This window comes from Haliotis cracherodii, unplaced genomic scaffold (assembly GCF_022045235.1).
Source record: "Haliotis cracherodii isolate W230 unplaced genomic scaffold, xgHalCrac1.p SCAF_1, whole genome shotgun sequence".
NCBI classification, from domain to species: domain Eukaryota; kingdom Metazoa; phylum Mollusca; class Gastropoda; order Lepetellida; family Haliotidae; genus Haliotis; species Haliotis cracherodii.
This window is the reverse complement of record NW_027266264.1, coordinates 18673865-18695305: the sequence shown is the minus strand read 5'-3', so window position 1 is coordinate 18695305 and position 21441 is coordinate 18673865. Positions and strand designations below refer to the sequence as shown.

General features: G+C 40.1%; 1 protein-coding gene across 7 annotated transcripts in view; it reads left to right on the top strand.

Annotated features, from left to right (window-relative positions):
* LOC139473971 (transient receptor potential cation channel subfamily M member 3-like) overlaps nucleotides 1-21129 on the top strand; it is a 265126-nt gene extending 243997 nt beyond the window's left edge. For all 7 annotated transcript variants that reach the window (XM_071256840.1, XM_071256857.1, XM_071256868.1 and 4 more), the window contains 6 exons: nucleotides 5536-5784; nucleotides 6831-7008; nucleotides 8159-8273; nucleotides 12406-12596; nucleotides 13026-13158; nucleotides 13438-21129. In XM_071256840.1, coding sequence (XP_071112941.1) covers nucleotides 5536-5784; nucleotides 6831-7008; nucleotides 8159-8273; nucleotides 12406-12596; nucleotides 13026-13158; nucleotides 13438-15172 — 2601 coding nt within the window. In that variant the 3' untranslated portion in view covers nucleotides 15173-21129. The remainder of the gene's footprint in view (nucleotides 1-5535; nucleotides 5785-6830; nucleotides 7009-8158; nucleotides 8274-12405; nucleotides 12597-13025; nucleotides 13159-13437) is intronic.
* The last annotated feature ends 312 nt before the right edge of the window (nucleotides 21130-21441 follow it).

Sequence of the window (21441 nt, the reverse complement as noted above, 5' to 3'; positions counted from 1 at the left end):
GACGTAACACCGGAAATACCATGTCAACTAATCCATACTGAAGTACACAAATTAATCATGTAATTACATTGTTTGGCTATTAAAAGTGTTCTTTCTATTTCTGTACTTATGTTTGTAACTTGTAACTGTCATAAATTGTATTAAAAATTCCTTTTAATATTGTTTCAATGAATTTCGGCAATATTGTGTGTGAAACGATCAGAAGATCGCACAACTCACCATTATTAACAGCAACCACGGTCAGATTACCGCTATTGAAGCCTTGAAACGAACATTAGTTGACAGAGAATGGATACATATATCATAAATGCCATACTTTTAAAAGTACTCGTTAAAAGTCCTATTTGTTATAGTTTGAAGATTCTATGTCAACACGTAGATCTCGCAATCACGTTTCCTTCTTTCAAATGGCTTGATGGATTCAGGTGACCATGGTGACATTTTGAGTTGATGTTTGTTTCTTAAAGTGAGTTCAAGCTTGTTCGAGGTATCAAATTTGAAAATGCAATAGACGTTTTCAGGTAGCCATCTTTATTTTTTAGGAATACATTTTAAAATCTTCTCAGACAGCTAAAGGGCAAGAGACGTGAAACTTGGTGGGCGAGATGGTTACCTTGTAGTACCATGTTTGTTCAACACATCTTGATCAGAAATTAAATATGGTTGCTTTTGGCCATATTGGAAAATACAAAAAGTCATTAGTCATTCATTGTAAACATCGATATCATATCCCAGCATTAGAGATTGACACTTATACCTTGTAGTCCTTGCCAAACTGCCCAGTAGTTAAGGTGTCACAAGGACTAGTAGAAATTTGCCATTTATGAGGGTTTTGCTATGTGTTATCATTATAAGGACCAGTAGACATGTTAGTGTCTGTTGCTGTATCCTCAGAAGCCACCAGGACCAACGAAGCTTAAAATTCCCACCATTGATGACTCTGAATTTGTTCAAGAGGTTCGATTCCTATTATGAAAAATTGAAAAAGCTATTGAAGGACTCAATCATTATCATCATCCCCTGGTTTGAAAAACGGGGGGATATAGCGATCAGCATGTCTGTCCATCTGTCTGTCCATCAGCCATCCGTTTTCCATTTCCGGAGCAGAACCCCAAAACCGAAAAAAAATATTTCTTGTTGAAACTTTCTATATAGATCAGTTTTAGTGTGGAACTGGTACCTTTGATGATTTGGGATTTTCATTCTTTTTATTGTTTTGTTTTCATGATTTTATAAGCTGAAAACAAGTTATTTAATGTTTTCATGACGACAAGTTAGACTTACATATGAAAATGAGGGTAGTGCTCTTTCCCGAGCAGAATTCCAAAACTGTTGAATATTTCAGGATGAAACTTGCTGTACAGATCTGTCTAGTGGTCAACTGGTGCCTTTTGATGATTCGGAATTTTGAAAAATGCTGAACAGCATTATATTTTTCTTCACCGAAAAGAAGGTATTCATTGACAATGAACCTAAAGTAGAGTATAAGTAGCCATACTTCATTTCCAAATGGTGGTGGTGGGTATGGGGGGCGATATGTCATCTGATAATTAAATTTGATATATTGAAGTAAGGATTATGGCTCAACATATATGGGGTATGTTTGCAACTTTTTTTGAATTTTTACCTTTAATTGGCCGTTTACACTTCAACCATACTGTTAACTGAAACACCTTGGAAATGGAAATTTATTTTGGTGTTTGTTTAGTGTTTTGTGGTATTCAACACGTATGATTTCAACATATTAAAGGTTTGGTCTTGTTTTGACGAAGCTCTTAATTTCTCTTAAAATGCGAGGCGGTCGGGTAGCCTAGTGGTTAGAGCGTTCACTTGTCACGCTGAAGACCCGTGTTCGATTCCTGACATGGGTACATTGTGTGTAGCCCATTTCTGGTGTCCCCCGCCGTGATATTGCTGGAATATTGCTAAAAGCGGCGTAAAACCAAACTCACTCACTCTCTTAAAATGCATATTTGGCTCTGTAAATGTCTTCTCTGAAATTGAGAAACTGAGGGAGCAGAACTTTGGCTTTTTTCTCTTTATGATGACATCATATTTTTTTTTCAAATCATATTTTGTGTTAGATTTTAGACCTCAGTATTTATGTTGGACATATTTGAACAGCAATGCTGACAGCAACTTTTGTTATAAGCGTCTATATTTGTTGATAATTTAAACCGTTGACTACATGTCCAGGTCAGCTACAGTAAACGTGGCACTAATTTTGCCTATCATGCAGACATCTTACTGTTTAAAAGATGGGTTTTCCATGTTTCTCAGAATCAAACCATCTTCACTTGATACAGCATGCTAGGTCAGTTGTGATCGCAATGATGTTGGCAACAAAGATATCTCATTCTTTATAAGAGTTCAATAATGCAGTGAAAGAGTTATTTGATGAACATATTTTGATCCCAGAAGTGATGAAGGTATTTCAACAAGATATGGCTGCTTTCAACATGTGGCTGAGGGTAGTCAGGGTTGGCAGTAAACGTTCTTGATTAATGTTGTGAAGACATGCAACAAGCCAAACTCTGTCACGTCTGTGTATTTAATTGCTTCAGTTTATCTGGTATGGAGGTCTAATGTAGATAAAGGCAGGTGTTACCAGACAGACATCCAGGTAAAAATGAGGCTGCAATGGGGAAAAGGGTGGTGTTCGAGATAATGCTAGATTTTTCAGGGAGAAAATGGAAGTTTTTGTGGGAATGAGAGTATCTTGTTGATGTTTTTTCACGTGATGGTTGATGGAATTGTTGACTTCGTTTCTACTCACATTGTTGAAAAGACAAATGTGGAATAAGTGTGTATTGGAATGTGGCAAGCCACACAGTGTTGCATGATGTACACTGATTAGATTCAGCCTTTATCACAGGGCTTTGAATTCAAAATTTCAATACTGCTGTGGCTATTATGGACAAATATCTTTTTCTCCACCAAGGTTACTAAAAGCATTAAAATCTTCCCCCTAACAAATAAATGCAAGCCACCATCCAAGGATTATATTTTTATCAAAGTTTTCAAAAGTGTGAAGCAAGATTTTTTATTATCATTTCAGTGACTAATGGTGGTGCCTTTTGCTATTTGGGGGGCTTGTTTATAATTCCTGGCATTCACAGTGGCTATTAGGTCGTGTTTCAATCAGATGTTTGTGATTTGAATCAGAATTAGGTAGTTTGAATATTCGTTCTAGAATATTTAAGACAACATGATGAATGTTTTGTTTTTCATTTATACATGCTGAATTGTATGCTCAATTATCATGTATCATTTGTTTTGACTGGAGTAATGACATGTTACGTTTCTTTGGTTATATGAGAGAAAAGATGGTGTGCATTACAAATGAGCTATTGTAATAAGTCACAATACATTGAAGTCAACATTCTCAGAAAATAAAGAGCAGACATTACAAAGTTAATGTTGCATGACTCTGTTGGCCAGCAAATTTTATATAAGTTGTTTTTTATAAATGCTGACCCAAATATGTAAGATGTGTGGGGATTTTGTCAGTATAATGTTTTAATCTCAGGAGTATGTGTGTTTTCTTAATAAGAAAACTATTGCTTATGTGCAGGGCTAGTTCCTGATAATGCATTTTATTAGTAAGATAAGGAACCTTAAATCTTATGACCCTTGATAATAAAATAATGCAAACAATGCAAAGCTTCTAGAATGTTTAGATTTTTACTGAAATTCAGAGTTTCAGATTGACCACAATCAATCTTTGTCCTAGACAGTTAATCAAAGAACATTTTAAGTAAAATTCAGTAGACCTTTTAAGCTGTCTCTTCGCATTGATCCTTACTGAGAGTCTGAGAGATGACTTGACAATTACCTAATTCCAAAGTTGTTAACCACATGGACTTCAAAGTTCTAATGTTTGATAAACAAATTCCAATTGATATTTTCGTAACTCCTCTTGAAAAACAGCTGAAGACACCTTGACATGATATACTCAGCTTTGTGATGGCACCTACCTGCTTCAGGTTTTTCTGGGGAGTAATAACCACCATGTGTATCATTTGTGCACTAGCTTCAAAGCAAACTGAAGTGTGTATTGATTGAAAAGCATTCAAAGAGAGTTCTTTCATTCAACATCATAATTACCAGCGTCATGAAATGGGAGTGCTGTAAGGCCTTGATGGAACTGTTGCTGAGTGACCACGCAATGGCGCTTGATATCGGCAAAGAGACCGCCTCTGTGGTGAAGTGGTAGAGTATCCGTCCGGAGGTTCGATCTCAGGCCGCTTCATATCAAAAGACATTAAAAGATGGTAATTGTTGTTACCCTGTCTGGCACTCGGCATTAAGGAATGAAACAAGGACTGGTTGGCTCGGAGTCAGTATGCTGTGAGTGAGTGAGGTATTCATGTTAAACTGCGGCATGATATCTCAGTGAGCTATCACTATTAATTGGCATCAGTCCGGACAAGTACAAGCAGCCACACACACACGTGCATGCTGGTGCTATATAAGTGCAATAATCTTGGACGTGATGTTAAACCCCATTTCACCTCACCTCACCTATCAGCAAATATCCTTCCATGGACTTGTGCAAATGACATCTGAGAATTCTTTTTGCAAGTTTGTTTGTTTGTTGTTTTTCTCTGCCCTCTGCAATATTCCAGCTACATTAATGATCTGTAAAAATCGAGTCTGAACCAGACATTCCATTGATTGATGTCATGAGCATCGATCCAGGCAATTGTGATGCGATGACATGCATCAACCAAGTCCCCGAACCTGACCACCCAATTCATTTAGTCAGCCCTTACAACAAACACAGGCTGCTTGTAACATATTCTCACCTGGAAACCTCATGGCTTGCACATGTCAAGATGAGGTCAGACATTAAGGTCACGAAAAAATCACTAAAATGTTTGTAGCTACACTGAAACTAAAAATGTATTAAAACTACTCGTATGTTATGATTGGGGGACTTTGAGGAAATGGCAGTAACGGGGCTGCTTCTGTTTTATGCAACCATCTCTAGTTTATTTCTAGTCTATTATTAGACTTTGTTGTCTCCATATGGAGATAGAAGTGTAATATGAACACACAGTGCCATTTAGAAAGTGGTCAAATGGAACAAATGTTATATTTGGGATAACACTTTCTTAGTAAATCACAAAGCTAGCGATCTAACCCACTCAGCCACCGAGGCTTCTACAATTAATTGTGTGCTGGCGATTAGGTGCCTCACCCTGGCAGTGTGGGTTCGAAGCCCGGATGGGACTCAACCAAAAAAATAGTACTAGAATCTGTACTTTACTAAGAAAGTGCCATACCAAATATAGCATTTGTTACAGAAGTGTAATATTGTGAAAATATCCAAATCTGTAAAACAAAGACCGGAACAAGCACAGTCGGCCAACATGTCATTGGTGAACAAACTTTGAAACAGGTCGATGAAAATATTACCCATTGGAGTCAAATTGACGTTGAAGAAGCAAAAGCAGAAGACAGAAAATTACAGAGCAGAAACATTATTCATAACATGCATGCTATTCAAGTTATTTTTGTATTTTTCTTCAGATAATAGCATCAGAGCCCTCCAAGATAGCCATGAAACTGCGGATGTTCACAGCGCACATCTGGAATCTGTGGGACACGCTAGCTATATCACTGTTCACAGTGGGCCTAGGGCTGAGACTCAACCCATCTACCCTAAAAGCTGGTCATCTTGTGTATACTGTGGACATTGTCCTCTGGTTTGTCAGGATCATCGAAAACCTTAGTGTCAACAAGTATTTGGGACCTTATGTCAAGATTATTGGAAAGCTGGTAAGTGGAAGTGTTATTACTAGTTCTTTAAAAGAGTTGAAAGCTCACTCTGGAATTTCAGAGCAGAAAGAAACACAAGAACGCAGCAAGAAAACCTCTTTCAGTGGCATTTAGAAGTTGGTGTGATGAAGTAAGACGTGTTCTATGGATGAACAACTTCTTTATTACATCACTCTAATTGTAATAAAGAAGTTGTTCATCCATAGAACCCGTCTTACTTCAGCAAGAAAAAGCAACTGAAATTACTTGGGACTAAGGATGGCAAGAATGGGGAATGTTTAGTTGGATAAATGGGTAGAACTTGGAAGGTTCACAAATCATTGGCCTGAGAGGGTATCCACCCCAGATACTCATGGACAAGTCGTATTATGGTGTGTTTTTACCTCAACTAACATAAAACATATTTGCATGTATGTCAAACCATGACAAAGATTTCAGAAGCATGGTACTAGTCAAGGTGATCATGTCAAGTGGTTGTATCTTTATAAGTTACCGTTACTTTCTTCAACCCTGAGACTTGGTCAGTTTCTATACCAATAGGAGAGGTGCAGTGCCAAGTTTGTTTTCATATTTGGATTTTCTGGAAAGATAAGCTAATTATAATTTTGTCTTTTCAAATTTAGGGAACAGTTTTCATACTAAAAGAAGAGGTGCAGTGCAAAGTTTGATTTGATATGTGTATTTTCTGAAAAATATGATTTAAACATTTGTGCGACCTAAAACTCGAAAACTGCTTCATGGATTCTTTTCCAGTTGGAGGTACAGTTTCTATCCCAATAGGAGAGGTGCAATGCAAAGTTTGATTTTCTGAGAAAATACTGCTTTTTTTCATGTTGGGAACTTAGAAATCTGTTGGGGCGAGGTCGGCTCAACTCTCTGTTTTCCATGTTTTGATTGGGGTGGGGGCTTATTTTGATTTGATCTAATGTGTAGGTGATGTGCAGTATCTCATGGTTCTAATTGAATATATTCCTGATAGCATGCTGAGAGATTCATTAAACTCGTGTTGAGTTTCTGAACATTAAACTGTTATATCACCATTACAGCTGAAGGACATGGCATATTTCATCATCATCCTGTTTATTGTGGTGACAAGTTTCGGCGTGGTGCGTCAGTCGATCCACTACCAGAACGAAGAAATGAGCTGGTCACGTGTGCTCAGGAATGTGTGGTTCTATCCATACTGGATGATATATGGAGAGCTGTTCGCAGAGTATATAGATCGTAAGTTGATTTAGATACCAGGGTTTTCCCTAGCCTCTCAAAACGGGGGGTCATAAAGCTGTGCTACAAGGAGTCATAGGCTTTTTGGAGGGGGTCATTTTTACAAAATATTTATTGATGTCAGGTTTTGTAATAAATTACCCATGATTGTTGGTTAGAATCGCAGTTTGCCCCGATTATGTTTCTGGGTTTGTCAGCACCATACCCATGCTCGTGGGTTTCACCAAAGTGGTAAACGTCTGAGACCTGCACCACTTGGCCTTAAGCTCCCATATTAAGCTCTTCACATGTGACTTGCTACACCCAGTACTGTACACAATAAAATATCTGTTACCTCTTAACCACAAACATAATCTGGAGCAGTAACAAATTCAACTGACATGCAAACATCAACGTGTAAATATGAATCGTAGTTTCGGATTAAAATCAGAACTAGATTTTGTCAATGTAATATTATTGTGTGATGGAAAACTTCTTAAATTAACTGTCATAAAGCGGAAAGTGATACTTGCGTTTTTTTGCAAGCAATATGCTGTATATATTTGGATTTGAAATTTTGTGAGGTATATTTTCCTGATTGGCTAGATGTGGGAATTCCATGTGATGTAGCAAATCAAGCACTTTAGTAGGCAAGTGCTGAATCTTAATTCTGATTACTGGCCAGTTAGACTCTTCTGTATAAAGACACTGGTTTTTTAGCATTAAACAAAGCTGATTGTTTGTATTTTGTTGTCAAAGGCTATGTCCGGTACCAATTTTATTATCCCCACACACTCTATGTATTTACCATCCCAAAACACCTTGTGCCATGACCTCTGTTTACATAGTTTTATCCTTAAATACAGTCAACAGCTATTCTTAAACAACATATGGTAAAGAATATGATGAATTAATTAAGAAAGTATGAATGCTAAAATTGCTCAATTGTGAAAATAGCATGGCCATTTCCCTCCTGAAAGAATAACTTTGACAGCTGTCCAGAATAGTTAGGTCAAAGGTTTAATGACCATGGTATTATATGCGTTAGACAGATACTAATGAATGTAAACCAAATTTGAATGCAAGTCATGTAATTAGATATTGAATGCAGTTGGCAGAATGTCGTGGTGATAAGTACCATCATAAAATATATGGAAACATTTTGTTTCAGCATGTGAAGACAATGAAAAGTGTGCCTATGGATCATGGGTAGCTCCAGCCATAATGTCCGCCTATCTTCTAGTGGCCAATATACTCATGATCAACCTTCTCATTGCAAGATTTAAGTAAGTACATCAATTGCAGCTTTATCATGGCAGCCTCTAGATAATCAAATCTACAGGGTGAGATTCTGCCTTGACAAGACAAGTTTCATAACAAGTAAATTGCCTAAAATGCAGGTATCTTATCGTTGTTTGAAAAAAAGCTTTGGAAATCTGTTAAGAACTTAGATAGTAACCATCTTTGTCTCACTTGCAATGATCATCAGCTTCTGTGTGAGGCAAATATTCCTAAATCTGAGTCCATTGAACAGAAGGGGGTCTAAGCGTCCTAGTTTTCCCATGTAAATGGCAGTGTAATGAACTGTTTAGTTTGTTTTAGGAGAAAGCCTTGAAAAGTACTGCCGTTTCAGTGCATGTATCGCCCAACATGGTGGACACACACACCCAAAATTAATTTTACAGATGTTTATTTTCATTACACCTTCACTATCGCTGCATCCGTTCCCTTATTTTTTGTCGGTAATATATATGCTAATAATGTTCTTTCAGTTAAATAGATTTTCAATTCACAGGAGGTATGAACTGACTTTTGCAGAGATTAAAAATCAGAAATGTTGCAAAGTTAGAGTTGTCATAATAGTGGAGGAAATATTAACTCGCAAAAAAATGACAACCTCTTCACAATGATGTCACTGATTTTGTTGTTATACACTTGTAGCAGTGATCATCAGCCAATTGTTTTGTGGGAGGGTGACTGCCTCTGTTGTCCAGTTGATACAGCATCTGACCAGAACGCGGAAAGTTAGTGGTTTGAACCCCAGCCACATCATACATGGCACTCTGCATTAAGGGGATACAACAAGGTCTGGTCAGAGTATTTGTGTTTGAGTGGGTGTCCGTGTTAGACTGGGGCATGGTATCCCAGTTGGCTAGCTCTGTGAAACAAGCACCACACATAACGTGTATGCATGTCGCTATACATGTGAATAATCTTGAACTTGTTGACATTAAACCACATTTCACCTGACTTCACCTTTATGGAAGCGACGGAGGTAGATTACTCCAAGAAACTATGTCAGGTAAATGTTGCCACCTAAACATGTTCTTGGTAATACAAATGTGTCTGTGTCTGTTTTATAGCAATTTGGTATTTGATTTTGATAAATGCAGATTGAAACATACCACCACTGATGTTGGATAATGCTCGTGAATATAATTCCTGCTTGTGTGTCATCCCCATTTTAACCAAGTCCTATATTGTTTATTGATTGCATCAATAGGAGAGCAGGGCGTCATATATCTCTGCACCAACTCTGACATTAATTACCACCACCCAGATACGCCTTATCAGCCCAGGTGGAACATTTCTCTCATCTAGTCACGTAATCGCTTGTGTTTTTGTCAGCCAAGAATAGAACGGTCTTTGAAGACCTTTTTAGTCATGTCAATTTTGACTTTTGATGTTCTTTGGGATGTTTGATGTGATTGTGAATGGAAACATGGTGGCATAGTTTTCAGCTTGTGATACCATGGCTTCCATTGACTGGCTCCCAGCAATAAATCCATCTGTTTCTGTCATCTTCCCTGTGAGGAGTATGATGTAGCACAGCTAACAAAAACAACTACAGTGGTTGGTGAAGGTGGATGGTCTATGCTCAATTTATCTCAGAAACTCTTCTTGATATGATGTCTATGTCGAGATTATACTGATAAGCCCATAATAATAATAAAAAGAAGAAGAATTGTTTCGTGCACTTTTGCACACATCTATTTGTTTGATAATCCCCTTGTGACGCATGTTAAGACTCATGATGAAAACAAGGCATTCCACAGTTTTCTTAAACAAGCCAAGGAAGTGGGACATAATCTCAATGTCAATGTTGATTTTGTTGAGTGTCAACTAAGCGAAGTGCCATATCAAATTGGCCCAGACTCAGGTTTTCAAGGAGAGGCTATCTGAACAGTCACCCCATGCTGATCACATAGACGACCCAATTAGATCAAGTGGTCATGGTTATTTAAAAATTGAAATATAAATGAATTTTAATCAAAACAATTGTGAAGAGATGATAGCTGAAGATGCCAGTAGTAGTTGTCTGTATATCTTTTCTCCATTCTTGTACTGAGGGTTTCACCTCAACAACCCTCCTTCAATCCCTTCCTTCCCTCTGTTGTCTTTAAAGCCCCAAGGCCCACCTCCATCTCCACCTCCACCTCCACCTCCACCTCCACCTGTACCTCCACGTCCACCATCACCTCCACCTCCACCTGTACCTCCACCTCCACCTGTACCTCCACCTCCACCTGTACCTCCACATCCACCATCACCACCACCACCACCGTCACCTCCACCTGCACCTCCACCTCCACCACGTCCTCCTCCACCTCCTCCTCCACCTGCACCTCCACCTCCACCTCCACCTCCACCTGTACCTCCACATCCACCATCACCACCACCACCACCGTCACCTCCACCACCACCGTCACCTCCACCACCACCGTCACCTCCACCTGCACCTCCACCTCCACCACGTCCTCCTCCACCTCCTCCTCCACCTGCACCTCCACCATCACCTCCACCTCCACCTGTACCTCCACCTCCACATCCACCATCACCTCCACCACCACCGTCACCTCCACCTGCACCTCCACCTCCACCACGTCCTCCTCCACCTCCACCTCCAACTCCACCTCCACCTCTTCCTCCTCCACCTGCACCTCCACCTCCACCTGCACCACCACCTCCTACTCCACCTCCTCCTCCACCTCCTCCTCCACCTGCACCTCCACCTCCACCTCCACCTCCACATCCACCATCACCCCCACCACCACCGTCACCACCGTCACCTGTACCTCCACCTCCACCTCCACCTGTACCTCCACCTGTACCTCCACCTGCACCTGCACCTGCACCTGCACCTCCACCTCCACCTCCACATCCACCATCACCCCCACCTCCACCTCCACCACCTCCTCCTCCACCTTCTCCTCCTCCACCTGCACCTGCACCTCCACCTCCTGCACCTCCACCTCCTGCACCTCCACCTCTTCCTCCTCCACCTGCACCTCCACCTCCTGCACCTCCACCTCCTCCTCCTCCACCACCTGTACCTCCACCTCCTACACCTCCACCTCCTCCTCCTCCTCCACCTGTACCTCCACCTCCTGCACCTCCACCTCCTCCTCCTCCACCTGTACCTCCACCTCCTGCACCTGCACCTCCACCTCCACCTCCTCCTCCTCCACCTGTACGTCCACCTCCTGCACCTCCACCTCCACCTCCTCCACCTGTACCTGTACCTCCACCTCCTGCACCTCCACCTCCACCTGTACCTCCACCTCCTGCACCTCCACCTCCTCCTCCACCTGTACCTCCTCCTCCTCCACCTGTACCTCCACCTCCTGCACCTCCACCTCCTCCTCCTCCACCTCCTCCTCCTCCACCTGTACCTCCACTTCCTGCACCACCTCCTCCTCCTCCTCCACCTGTACCTCCACCTCCACCTGTACCTCCACCTCCACCTCCTGCACCTCCACCTCCTGCACCTCCACCTCCTCCTCCTCCTCCACCTGTACCTCCACCTCCACCTCCTGCACCTCCACCTGCACCTCCACCTCCTGCACCTCCACCTCCTCCTCCTCCTCCACCTGTATCTCCACCTCCTGCACCTCCACCTCCTCCTCCTCCTCCACCTGTATCTCCACCTCCTGCACCTCCACCTCCTCCTCCTCCACCTGTACCTCCACCTCCTCCTCCTCCACCTGTACCTCCACCTCCTGCTCCTCCACCTCCTGCACCTCCACCTCCACCTCCTCCTCCACCTGCACCTCCACCTCCTGCACTCCACCTCCTGCACCTCCTCCTCCACCTGTACCTCCACCTCCACCTGCACCTGCACCTCCACCTCCTCCTCCTCCACCTCCTGCACCTCCACCTCCTCCACTTCCTCCTCCTCCACCTGCACCTGCAACTCCACCTCCTCCACCTGCACCTCAACCTCTACCTCTACCTCCTCCTCTCTTGTATTTTGGTCCTACTGCAAACCCAACTATATTGGCTCTATCAACTGACTGAGCTGTGATAATTATGTAGATGAGTGAAATAATGTGTCAATCAAGTCAGGCCCCGCCACCCCCTCCTTTGTTGTCTCTTTTGTTGCTCCTCCACCATTAAGGTATGGCTTTGTGTTCACAGTTCAACATTCTACAAGAACAATGCCATCTCACTGGAGATCTGGAAATTTCAGCGATATGAACTGATTCAGGAGTATGAGATGAGGCCCATCCTGCCACCACCTCTTATCATTTTCAGCCATCTTTACCTGGCCTTTAAGTATCTCAGACGACGCTGCAAGGGCAAGAGGGACTACTACGACAATGGACTCAGTAAGTGGACCTAGAGGGTTTTATTTTTTTTAAATATCTGAATACAAAAATTGACAAATACTAGAATTGGGCAACCCCCTGTGGTTGTCATCTTTATGGTGGACAGATGCCAAGAGTTCAGCTGACTAATGTAGTTCATTGTCATTCCCTGAATGAGTGGACTGATCCCCATGCCACTATCAGCCACTATGTTGTCTATCCAGGACCTGTGTTTCTACTTTTCAAACTGATGTGAAATACTGTTGACCATGGTCACCACTCACCAACAAGGTAACAGTCATGACAATATGAACCTAGGAAAAGAATGTTTCTATGATGTAATATATCCTCTTAATAGTGGCAGGTGAACCTATTCTGCTGTTCTATGTTTTCCCAATTGTGTCTCTTCCACAAATGGATAAATATTTCAATGGGTTTTTTTAATTGTAGAATTGTTCCTGTCTAAAGAGGACACAGAGAAACTTCATGATTTTGAGGAGGAATGTATGGAGGACTGTTTCCGGGACAAAGAAATCAAATTCCAGTCCTCATCTGAAGAACGGATCAGACTAATTAATGAGAGGTCAGTTGCACACATCTATACCATCAATACTGATGGCAGATTTCAGTTTGATTATTTCAGCTATATTGTGAGACTTTCTTTTGCATATTGTATAGACTTTCTTTCATAATGTACAGATGTCTATTTTTTAGATGGGTATGTTTTAAAAAGACTTTCTATGAAAATTCAAAAATAACTTCTTGATTTTGTTTTTAATTAATGTAGCATCCTTTCATTTTTTGTTGTTGATTTTGTTAAAAGTTGATATTTAGGTACATATAATGATATTTCTTGTTGCAGGGTAGAAAATATGTCCATGCGGGTTGATGACATGAACCAGAAAGAGAATACTATCAAGCTCTCTCTTCAGACTGTGGACTATCGTCTTGGTCGGCTGGAAGAGATAGCCCACCAGACGGCAGAGGCTCTCAACTACATCCAGTCATGTCTTGCTCATGGTGAGAATCGCTCTTTCCCAGCCACCCGATTTCTCCACCCTTCCATTTCCAGCCATGATTCCGTCATAGAACAGGACCTTCCAGCAATCATCATGGAGCCCCTGATGACCCATGATCGGGGTCGTGCCTCCAGCACCGACTTGTCCCACGGAAGAATAACACCAGAGACTCTAATGCATAGCCAGCCTTCTCCTGTACTGATACATTCAAAGAAGCCACTGAATCATGAGCAGTTGGAGAAATTCACCAATTACAGCCGAGGTAGGCAATTGAGTGGAGGGACCTACTCCAGCATTCCATCAGTGGATACACAATCTGGAAGTGTTGATGGGCAGGATTCACGGAAAGATGGTACTCCTGGAGAGTCCACTCTACAATCACCTGATTCAACTTTTGACATTTCCAATGTTAAGACCTTCAACAAATCCAATTCTGCAGTTCCTACAGAAGATCCAACCTCTGAGACAACTGCATCCAGCCCTGCAACCCTTGCCCCAAGTGAGGCTACAATTGCTCGAAGTCCCGCTGCAATTATCCCATCTCCACTGGTTATCCCTCCTTCCCCTGTTACTGATGACCCAGTTACCCCTGTGGCTGTTGTAACCATAGACTCTCCCACTGTGTCACCGCCTTCTCCTTTGCTCTCACCAGACAGTACAAGTGCTCCCATCAGTAACACTGAAGTGCCACTTCTACAAAGAAGACATGGGCCTAAGCTATCTACTATAAGTGTCAATAAGGCTAAGATGAGTCCTGAATCCAAATTACGAATCATTGGCGCACAGAACATCAATCTGCAAGAAGCACCTTCAACAACTGAATCTCATGGAGAGATCACACTAAGCCCTGGCTCTAGTGCTGTGTTCACCACAGCCAAAATCCCTGCAGTGACCAACACATCTACAATACAAGGTGGGCCAGACAAGCCAGCCAATCTTAATCTGAATGCAACCAAAAAGACTGATTGGAAGTCTATACTCACTGGTAAAACTGATAATGCTTACACCCCGATCTCACCAGAGGTCACGCCACTGTCTCCTTCAAAGTCAATCACCCAAACCACAGGGTCATTCACCACCCCGGATCCAGAGGTGATCCCACAATCTGCTGTCAGGGATTTATCATCAATCCTAACCCCACTACATGCAGAGTACACTTCAATCACCGATGACATCGATACATCATGCATTAAAGACAGGAGCCCACAACGAAGTCCCACATCAAGCAACGTTTTCTTCTCTGACAGCTTTTCAGGATCTGCTCCTCTGGAGACACCAGCTTACAAGAGTGAGAAGGAACTTCTCCGGAAGGCCGAGGAGATCGAACATCGCAAGATGGAGCAGGTGATCCGGCACAGACTCCGACAGATATCCATGGATGAGAGTGACAGCATCAGCGACATCGCAAAGCTCGTTGTTAATGAGCTGGGAATGGATGTGAAAAACGTTCCTCGGGAGGATGAGGTCGAGGAAGATGAGGAGGAGGAGGAAGAACAGAAGATCATCTTTGGTGGAGTGGAAATCAAGATCTCATCTTGCAGCAGTCAGGAGAGTGATCAGCCACCTCCGCATTGTTGACATCACGATCACTTAGGAAATATTGTGTACTTGATCTTGGTTGATGAACCGACCCTACTGTGGACAAAGCTAGACCTGATAATTCAAAGGTTTCTGCAAAGAAGGTAATGTTCCTGAAGAGTATGGATTACAGCTGAATGAGAACCATTACGTACTCCATGGATTATCAGCCTGATGAGATCATTAGGTCAAGGCTGTTCAGGGTCCTCTATATCTGTGATCATGATGAACCCAGGTTACTGTGCAAAGGGTAGACTGATGCTGTGTGACCATGGCAAATCACTCAACAACATTCAACAACTAGTGCTAGTTAGATCAGGTTGATGCTGTCTGACAGTGACCACAATTACTCTGCCTGCCTTGCCGGTGGTTGTGATAATCATCAACCTAGTGGACCTCCCTCCTGTTGACTGACACCTGCTCATCATAGTCTATAGCTGAAGTAGGCAACTGTTTCCATTGTTAGTTTATATATATCTCACATCATGCAATCAGCTGCAATGCACTTGGAAGAACAGATTGGGTACAGTGGAATATTAGAGACATTTTCTTTTTTTTGTTGCCAAGCTTCTTGCTCCCTGTAAGCTTTAGGGTATATTGGTGTGCAGCTTTGAGAGTGTGCTTTTGTTTTTGAATATTGGATTCTTGTGCAGAACGTTTTATAAAACTCTTCATTTAGTTTTAGTATTGCAAAATAAACAAGATTTTAATAACTTTAGTTTCGAAGAATGTAATATGTACCAGAGACCATTCAAATTATTATGTTAGAGGAAAGTTTTGATTTTGTACAATTTTCACCCAAATCTTTTGTCAAGAGGGAGAACTGACAGAGAAAGTAACATGATATTATTCTGTCAAAACATTACTATAGCTAGGGTAAACAAGTAATGTCTATGCAATGTTTTGAAGCAGAGGTAACGTCATTGTAGGTTCAGATAACTTGTAACTTTCTACAAGTATTAGCACATGTAAGCAGTATTTATTGTATTTGTTCTTGCCTTTATAGTTTTATCATTATTGAAGATAGAATTGAAATCTGGTCATTGTTCAATGCCTAACTTTGTTTTCGGCAGCCCGGTGACACAATATAGTTTCAGATAGTTTGTATCCTTCATAGTGTATTTGATACATCCATGCATCATGCATAGACAAAATGAGTCCCAATTTCATCGATAATGGTAGATTTGGGCGTAATGATCAGATCTAGATAAGTACAGTCTGGGTAAGCAAGTGGTTCATTCAGCAAAATTTGTGTTCAGGATAAATTGTTTCAATGATTTAACAATACACCCACCTACTCACTAGATGGTAAATTGTACTTGTGTCAGGGTAAACTCATATGTTTTAGAAGCTAAAGGTCTCACCTCCCAATGTGAGATGTTTGTGTCGCCATTAATGAAATATGCACACAGATCGGGAAGCATCCCAGTATTCAACGTTCACATTCAAGTTTAAAGTTATGGGATTCTGGTTTCTTGTTGGTTACTTTCTGGTTACTTTCCGTTGTGTTTAGTCTATTCCTGAATCATTTGGTTATGTATAAGCACATCATTTCTTGAAACTATAACATCATGGATAATATCATTCTTAAAATTGTTAATGTACATTCCAGATTTCACTGTTCAGTAAGAATTGTCACTGGAGAATTTAAGGATTACAGCCTTTCCATATCTTTCTAAAATGCCAAAAAATAAATGGCAAGGGATGAGTAGTTGATTTTGCATGGTTTAGAAAATGTGACATTTGGTTTATGCAATTGATGTGCAGTTCCAAATTAATGTGCAGTTCAGATTAATGTGCAGTACAGATTAATGCGCTTTTGAATGATGGAAGGACTGTGTGAGCTGCCTAATTGACTGTATGCAAGAGTTGTTTCAACCACTGAATTCATGTACTGTGTCACCCAATCCACTGTCTGTGAGGACCCCTCACAATCCACTGTCTGTGATGTGACAAACCTTCTCAAGCAATACTGTCCCTGTAGTTGTTGTCTCAACACACCTGTCACTGTACACTGTCACTGTGATAATGGCCTAGACCAGCCACAGTCTACAAAGCAACGGTTGCACTAGAGGTATACTCTGACATTGCATTACAATGTGTGAAGATAGATTGCTTAGATTTTGTTTGTGGAACACATCTCTTGAGGCTAGTGCTAGATCCATTTGAGAATCATTCTCAAAGGGAATGAAGTGTTTGATGTTTGTGTTTCATGTCCTACAAGGAAATGTGTTCCATGCTAGTTTTCTCAAATATTTCTGTTATGAGGAAAGATTTTAAATTTTCACTTTATGATTTCGTGTATATTGTGTGTTTGATGGGCAAGTACGCATGTTATCCTTTGTCTATAGAGGGTAAGATAGGATCTCTATGATGTGAGGTTAGTTGCAGAAGGAAATACCGGAGCATACTCTTTGTGTGCCTTTGGTGTTTTACAGCCCAAAGTGTCTCACAAAGCAAACTTCTGCATTCATGGTCTCAGAAATGATTAAATCGGGTTATGTGTTTTATAATACCTTGTGATACAGTATGTATGTGGATTACTCTTGTGTGATGTATACAAACTCAAAAATCGAGTCTGCCTGAACTTCTGTTGAGTCATGGGTTTATCAGATTTGTTAACAAGACCTATTGCTGAAGTTTTCTATTGTAATGATACCTATTCATAGATTCAGCATTTCAGCATTCCAAAAATCTGCTGGGACTCTAAAGACAAAATTATTTTGATATCCAATAAATAACAAAACAGATCATACCACATGACGTAGGTCAAGAACAGAAATGATCATTTCCAATCTCTCATGAAGAGAAACTTTTTATTATATTTTTTCAACAGTGGTGTTTTGTTACTTACATTTTAAGCACAAAGCAGTTGAATTTAATCTACTTCTTTTAAATTATCACTTACAAAGCACTTTTCTACAAGTTGTTTCACAGTTATTGACAAGTATGTCATGAAAATATGAGTGTTGTCATTTTCACAAAAGCATCCACATATTCGGTCTCCCATCGATCTTTATTTCTGATGTGACACTTATGTTATGTTATGATATTGTGATAAGGGCAGCTAGACATGTAGGCAAGATAGATATATGTTGAACATGTGAGGTACACTTGCTGCTGGAATGGCAAGGATTTTATGCAAGATGATTATTCTCATTACATTTTCTGCAGATTTGAACTAATTTCACAAGATGCTCAAAACGATTCGTTCTTTTAGGTTTATTGAAATTTTAAACTTAAGCTGGAATACTTTTGAAAATTAATGAATCAATATAAATGTATGATATTTGAGGGTAAGTACCTTTTTTACATCAAGAGCATAACACAGCATACCGGTTTTGCATCTAGTTGAAAATGTAACAAACTTCTAAAGCTCATGTATTATTGACAGTGAACTTGTGCTGATGCGGGAAGCTACCTTGACCTGCTGTTGATTAACTCCCTGTACTGTGCAGCACTAGATACAGTTTTGTTGCAATAACATTTATTCCAGTCATGCAAATTGCACCAGACATTGATATTAATTGTAAATATACTTTTCATTTGTTTCAAATATCAAACGTCATACCTTTTAACCTACTGGAGTAATATTGTTTTGTTATTTTAAAAGTGCACAGAAAACTTTTATGGATATTCTCATATTTATCTGTTGTTTAATCTGTATCTTTTAGACTTTGTTTTCAAAGGTGATTAACTTATCAAGCATTCATCAAAGACAAATGACACACTGTGTTTTCCTAGTTGTGATTAGTGCTATGCTCAGAGAAAAAAGTGCTGCTTCACTTAGATAAGATATGATGGAGTGTATCAATGTTAAATTCTTTGTCTTGCAAAGTTATGATCTTGGCATTTTCCCTGCAAAATGCCACCTAGCATGTCTAGATGATGCAATGCCAAAACAAAATGATTAATGTCAAATTTGAAGTTAAACCAAAGATAAAATAGAATATGTGAACTTGGTTCGTTTTAAATGAGTTCTGCAGATATTTTGAAAACGGTAATCTCCTCCTGATATTACCACCACATGAAAAAATATTAATAAGTTCTTGTATTTGTCCAAGTTATACGTTACACTATGTCATATGTCAAATATGTTTAATTAATTCCTCCTGCAGTCCAAGGATGTTAGAATATTTTTTTATTTTTTTTGTATGTTTATGGATAACTTGCAATCTGAAATTTGCACCTTTCAATTTATCAGTTAATCTATTGCATTTTTTAAAACTATCATAGCGTGGAAGAAAAGAAAAAGGTATTTCTCCTAAGTCACATAAATATTGTTGTCTGGAAAGGGTAGGCAGTAAAATTGAATTTGTCTTTTCTTGTACGAATGTGCTAATTAAACATCTAAACATTGGGCTGTAACCACTTACTGATGGTCATTTCCAGTGTTGGTGCCATGTGTACATATAAAACAACGCCAGAGAATAATTAGTCCTGGTAACAGGTTCCATTAGCCTTAATGGCCAAAATTACATGTATGGATCACTGAAAATCAGTGATGACACCTGAAGTTTGCAAAAAGGGTAAGCCTGTCATGAATTGATACATAATGATAGATGTAGTTGGTTTTTTATGATAGAAAAGGAGTGTTAAGTTGAGATATAGATCCATGTGGAACAGTGTGAGTGAATTCTTACAGCCCTGGAAATGTTACATATGTAAAAAAGAAATGTTACATATTCTTCTGCACCAGATACAGTGAACAAATACTACAACATGTTAAGCCATTGAACAATTACTGTTACAGGTATGTCATGCTTGGTATGTCTCTTACTGTTTCTGTTATTACATACCTTGTGTGTGGAGGAGATGACTATATGAGCCTTATGTGTCTATACAGATATGTTAGTGTGGGTAATGGATGAATAACCAAGCCATGTCATTTTCTGCAACACCATGGCGTTTTCTGTAAAGAACTAATGAGTTTCCAATCCATATCTGCCTAGACAATACTTACTGCTATCTGTTTTTGTAATTTAAACGTTACTGAAGTATTTTGAAGATACCTCTGAAGAAGATGCTCAGGAGTATATCTGTGGATACCTGCACTCTTTTGTAACCTTCCACTTTCACAGTGAGCTAGTCAATCAAGGACATACTGTGTAAAGGCACAAGGTGGGAGGTGTTCGATCTCCCAGCTCATGGGACTGTCGGACTGGGTCCGCATCGCAGCTTGCCAGAGACTATATTCATTATCCATGTTTCAGGGGTCAAGAGAAGCATAGGCCACAAATGGCAAAAAATTGAATGTCTAGACCAACCATTGAGAGTATCGTCTTGCCAACTTTCATGTTCATTCTTTTTAAGGGTTGTTTTCAAAATGTACACATAAGGACCATCACACCTTGAGTTTCTTTTCCCTTGGTGGAAAACGTAAGACTACATTACATTTAAGATCTGTGGGACTGAGTGAATATTGTTTCATGCTGCAGTCAGCAATGTTAATGCTTTATCATGGTAGCATGTAAATAATCCCCATCTGTCCAACACACATTTGTGACTGATAAATCAATGAACCATCCTTTGTCAAGCTGCAATGACACACAATCAGATGACACATTATGACAATGATGATCAGATCAACTCTGGATTTGGGCATATCATATGAATGTTATGAGTTTCCCATTTGATTCAAATGAACTTCAAATGAAAAGCCAAAATTGATAATCACTTTCTGTTGATAAACAGTTCAGGTGTGATTGTGTGTGACTGAACAAGTCTGGATATACTGAACACAAGCAATATGCATCTTGTTCCCCTCACTCCTGTGTCTCCAGCTCTCAGGCTCATCTCTATCACTATGTTATTTATTTTTGTCAGTGCTTTGCTTTTTTGCACCCATAAAACAATAATATTGAAAAAAAATGTATGCGATATATTTATGTGTACAAGATTTATTTAAACTTCTGTGAAAAAAAGGATGAATTTAACAGTAAAATAAGAAAACTATATTACAATGAACTATTTTTACTTGTATGTAGAATGTAAATAAATCAATTTATACACGTTTGTTTGTTTTGTCATGCTTTGTAACCTTACGGAAAAAAACGTTGTGACAGTTAAATGCCTTGCTATAGTTTTGTCATGTTCAGACCCATTTAAGATCTGGTTGAGTTTGTGTCACCCTATTGACCTCGATGAGCCTCCATCACTGCCTGCTCCTGAAAGGGTTACACAATCGTCACCTCTGCTTTCTGCTAAATAAATCAACAACCTGTTCGGCAACAAAAGCACCAGAAAGCTCCTGGTCTGAAATTGTTGGC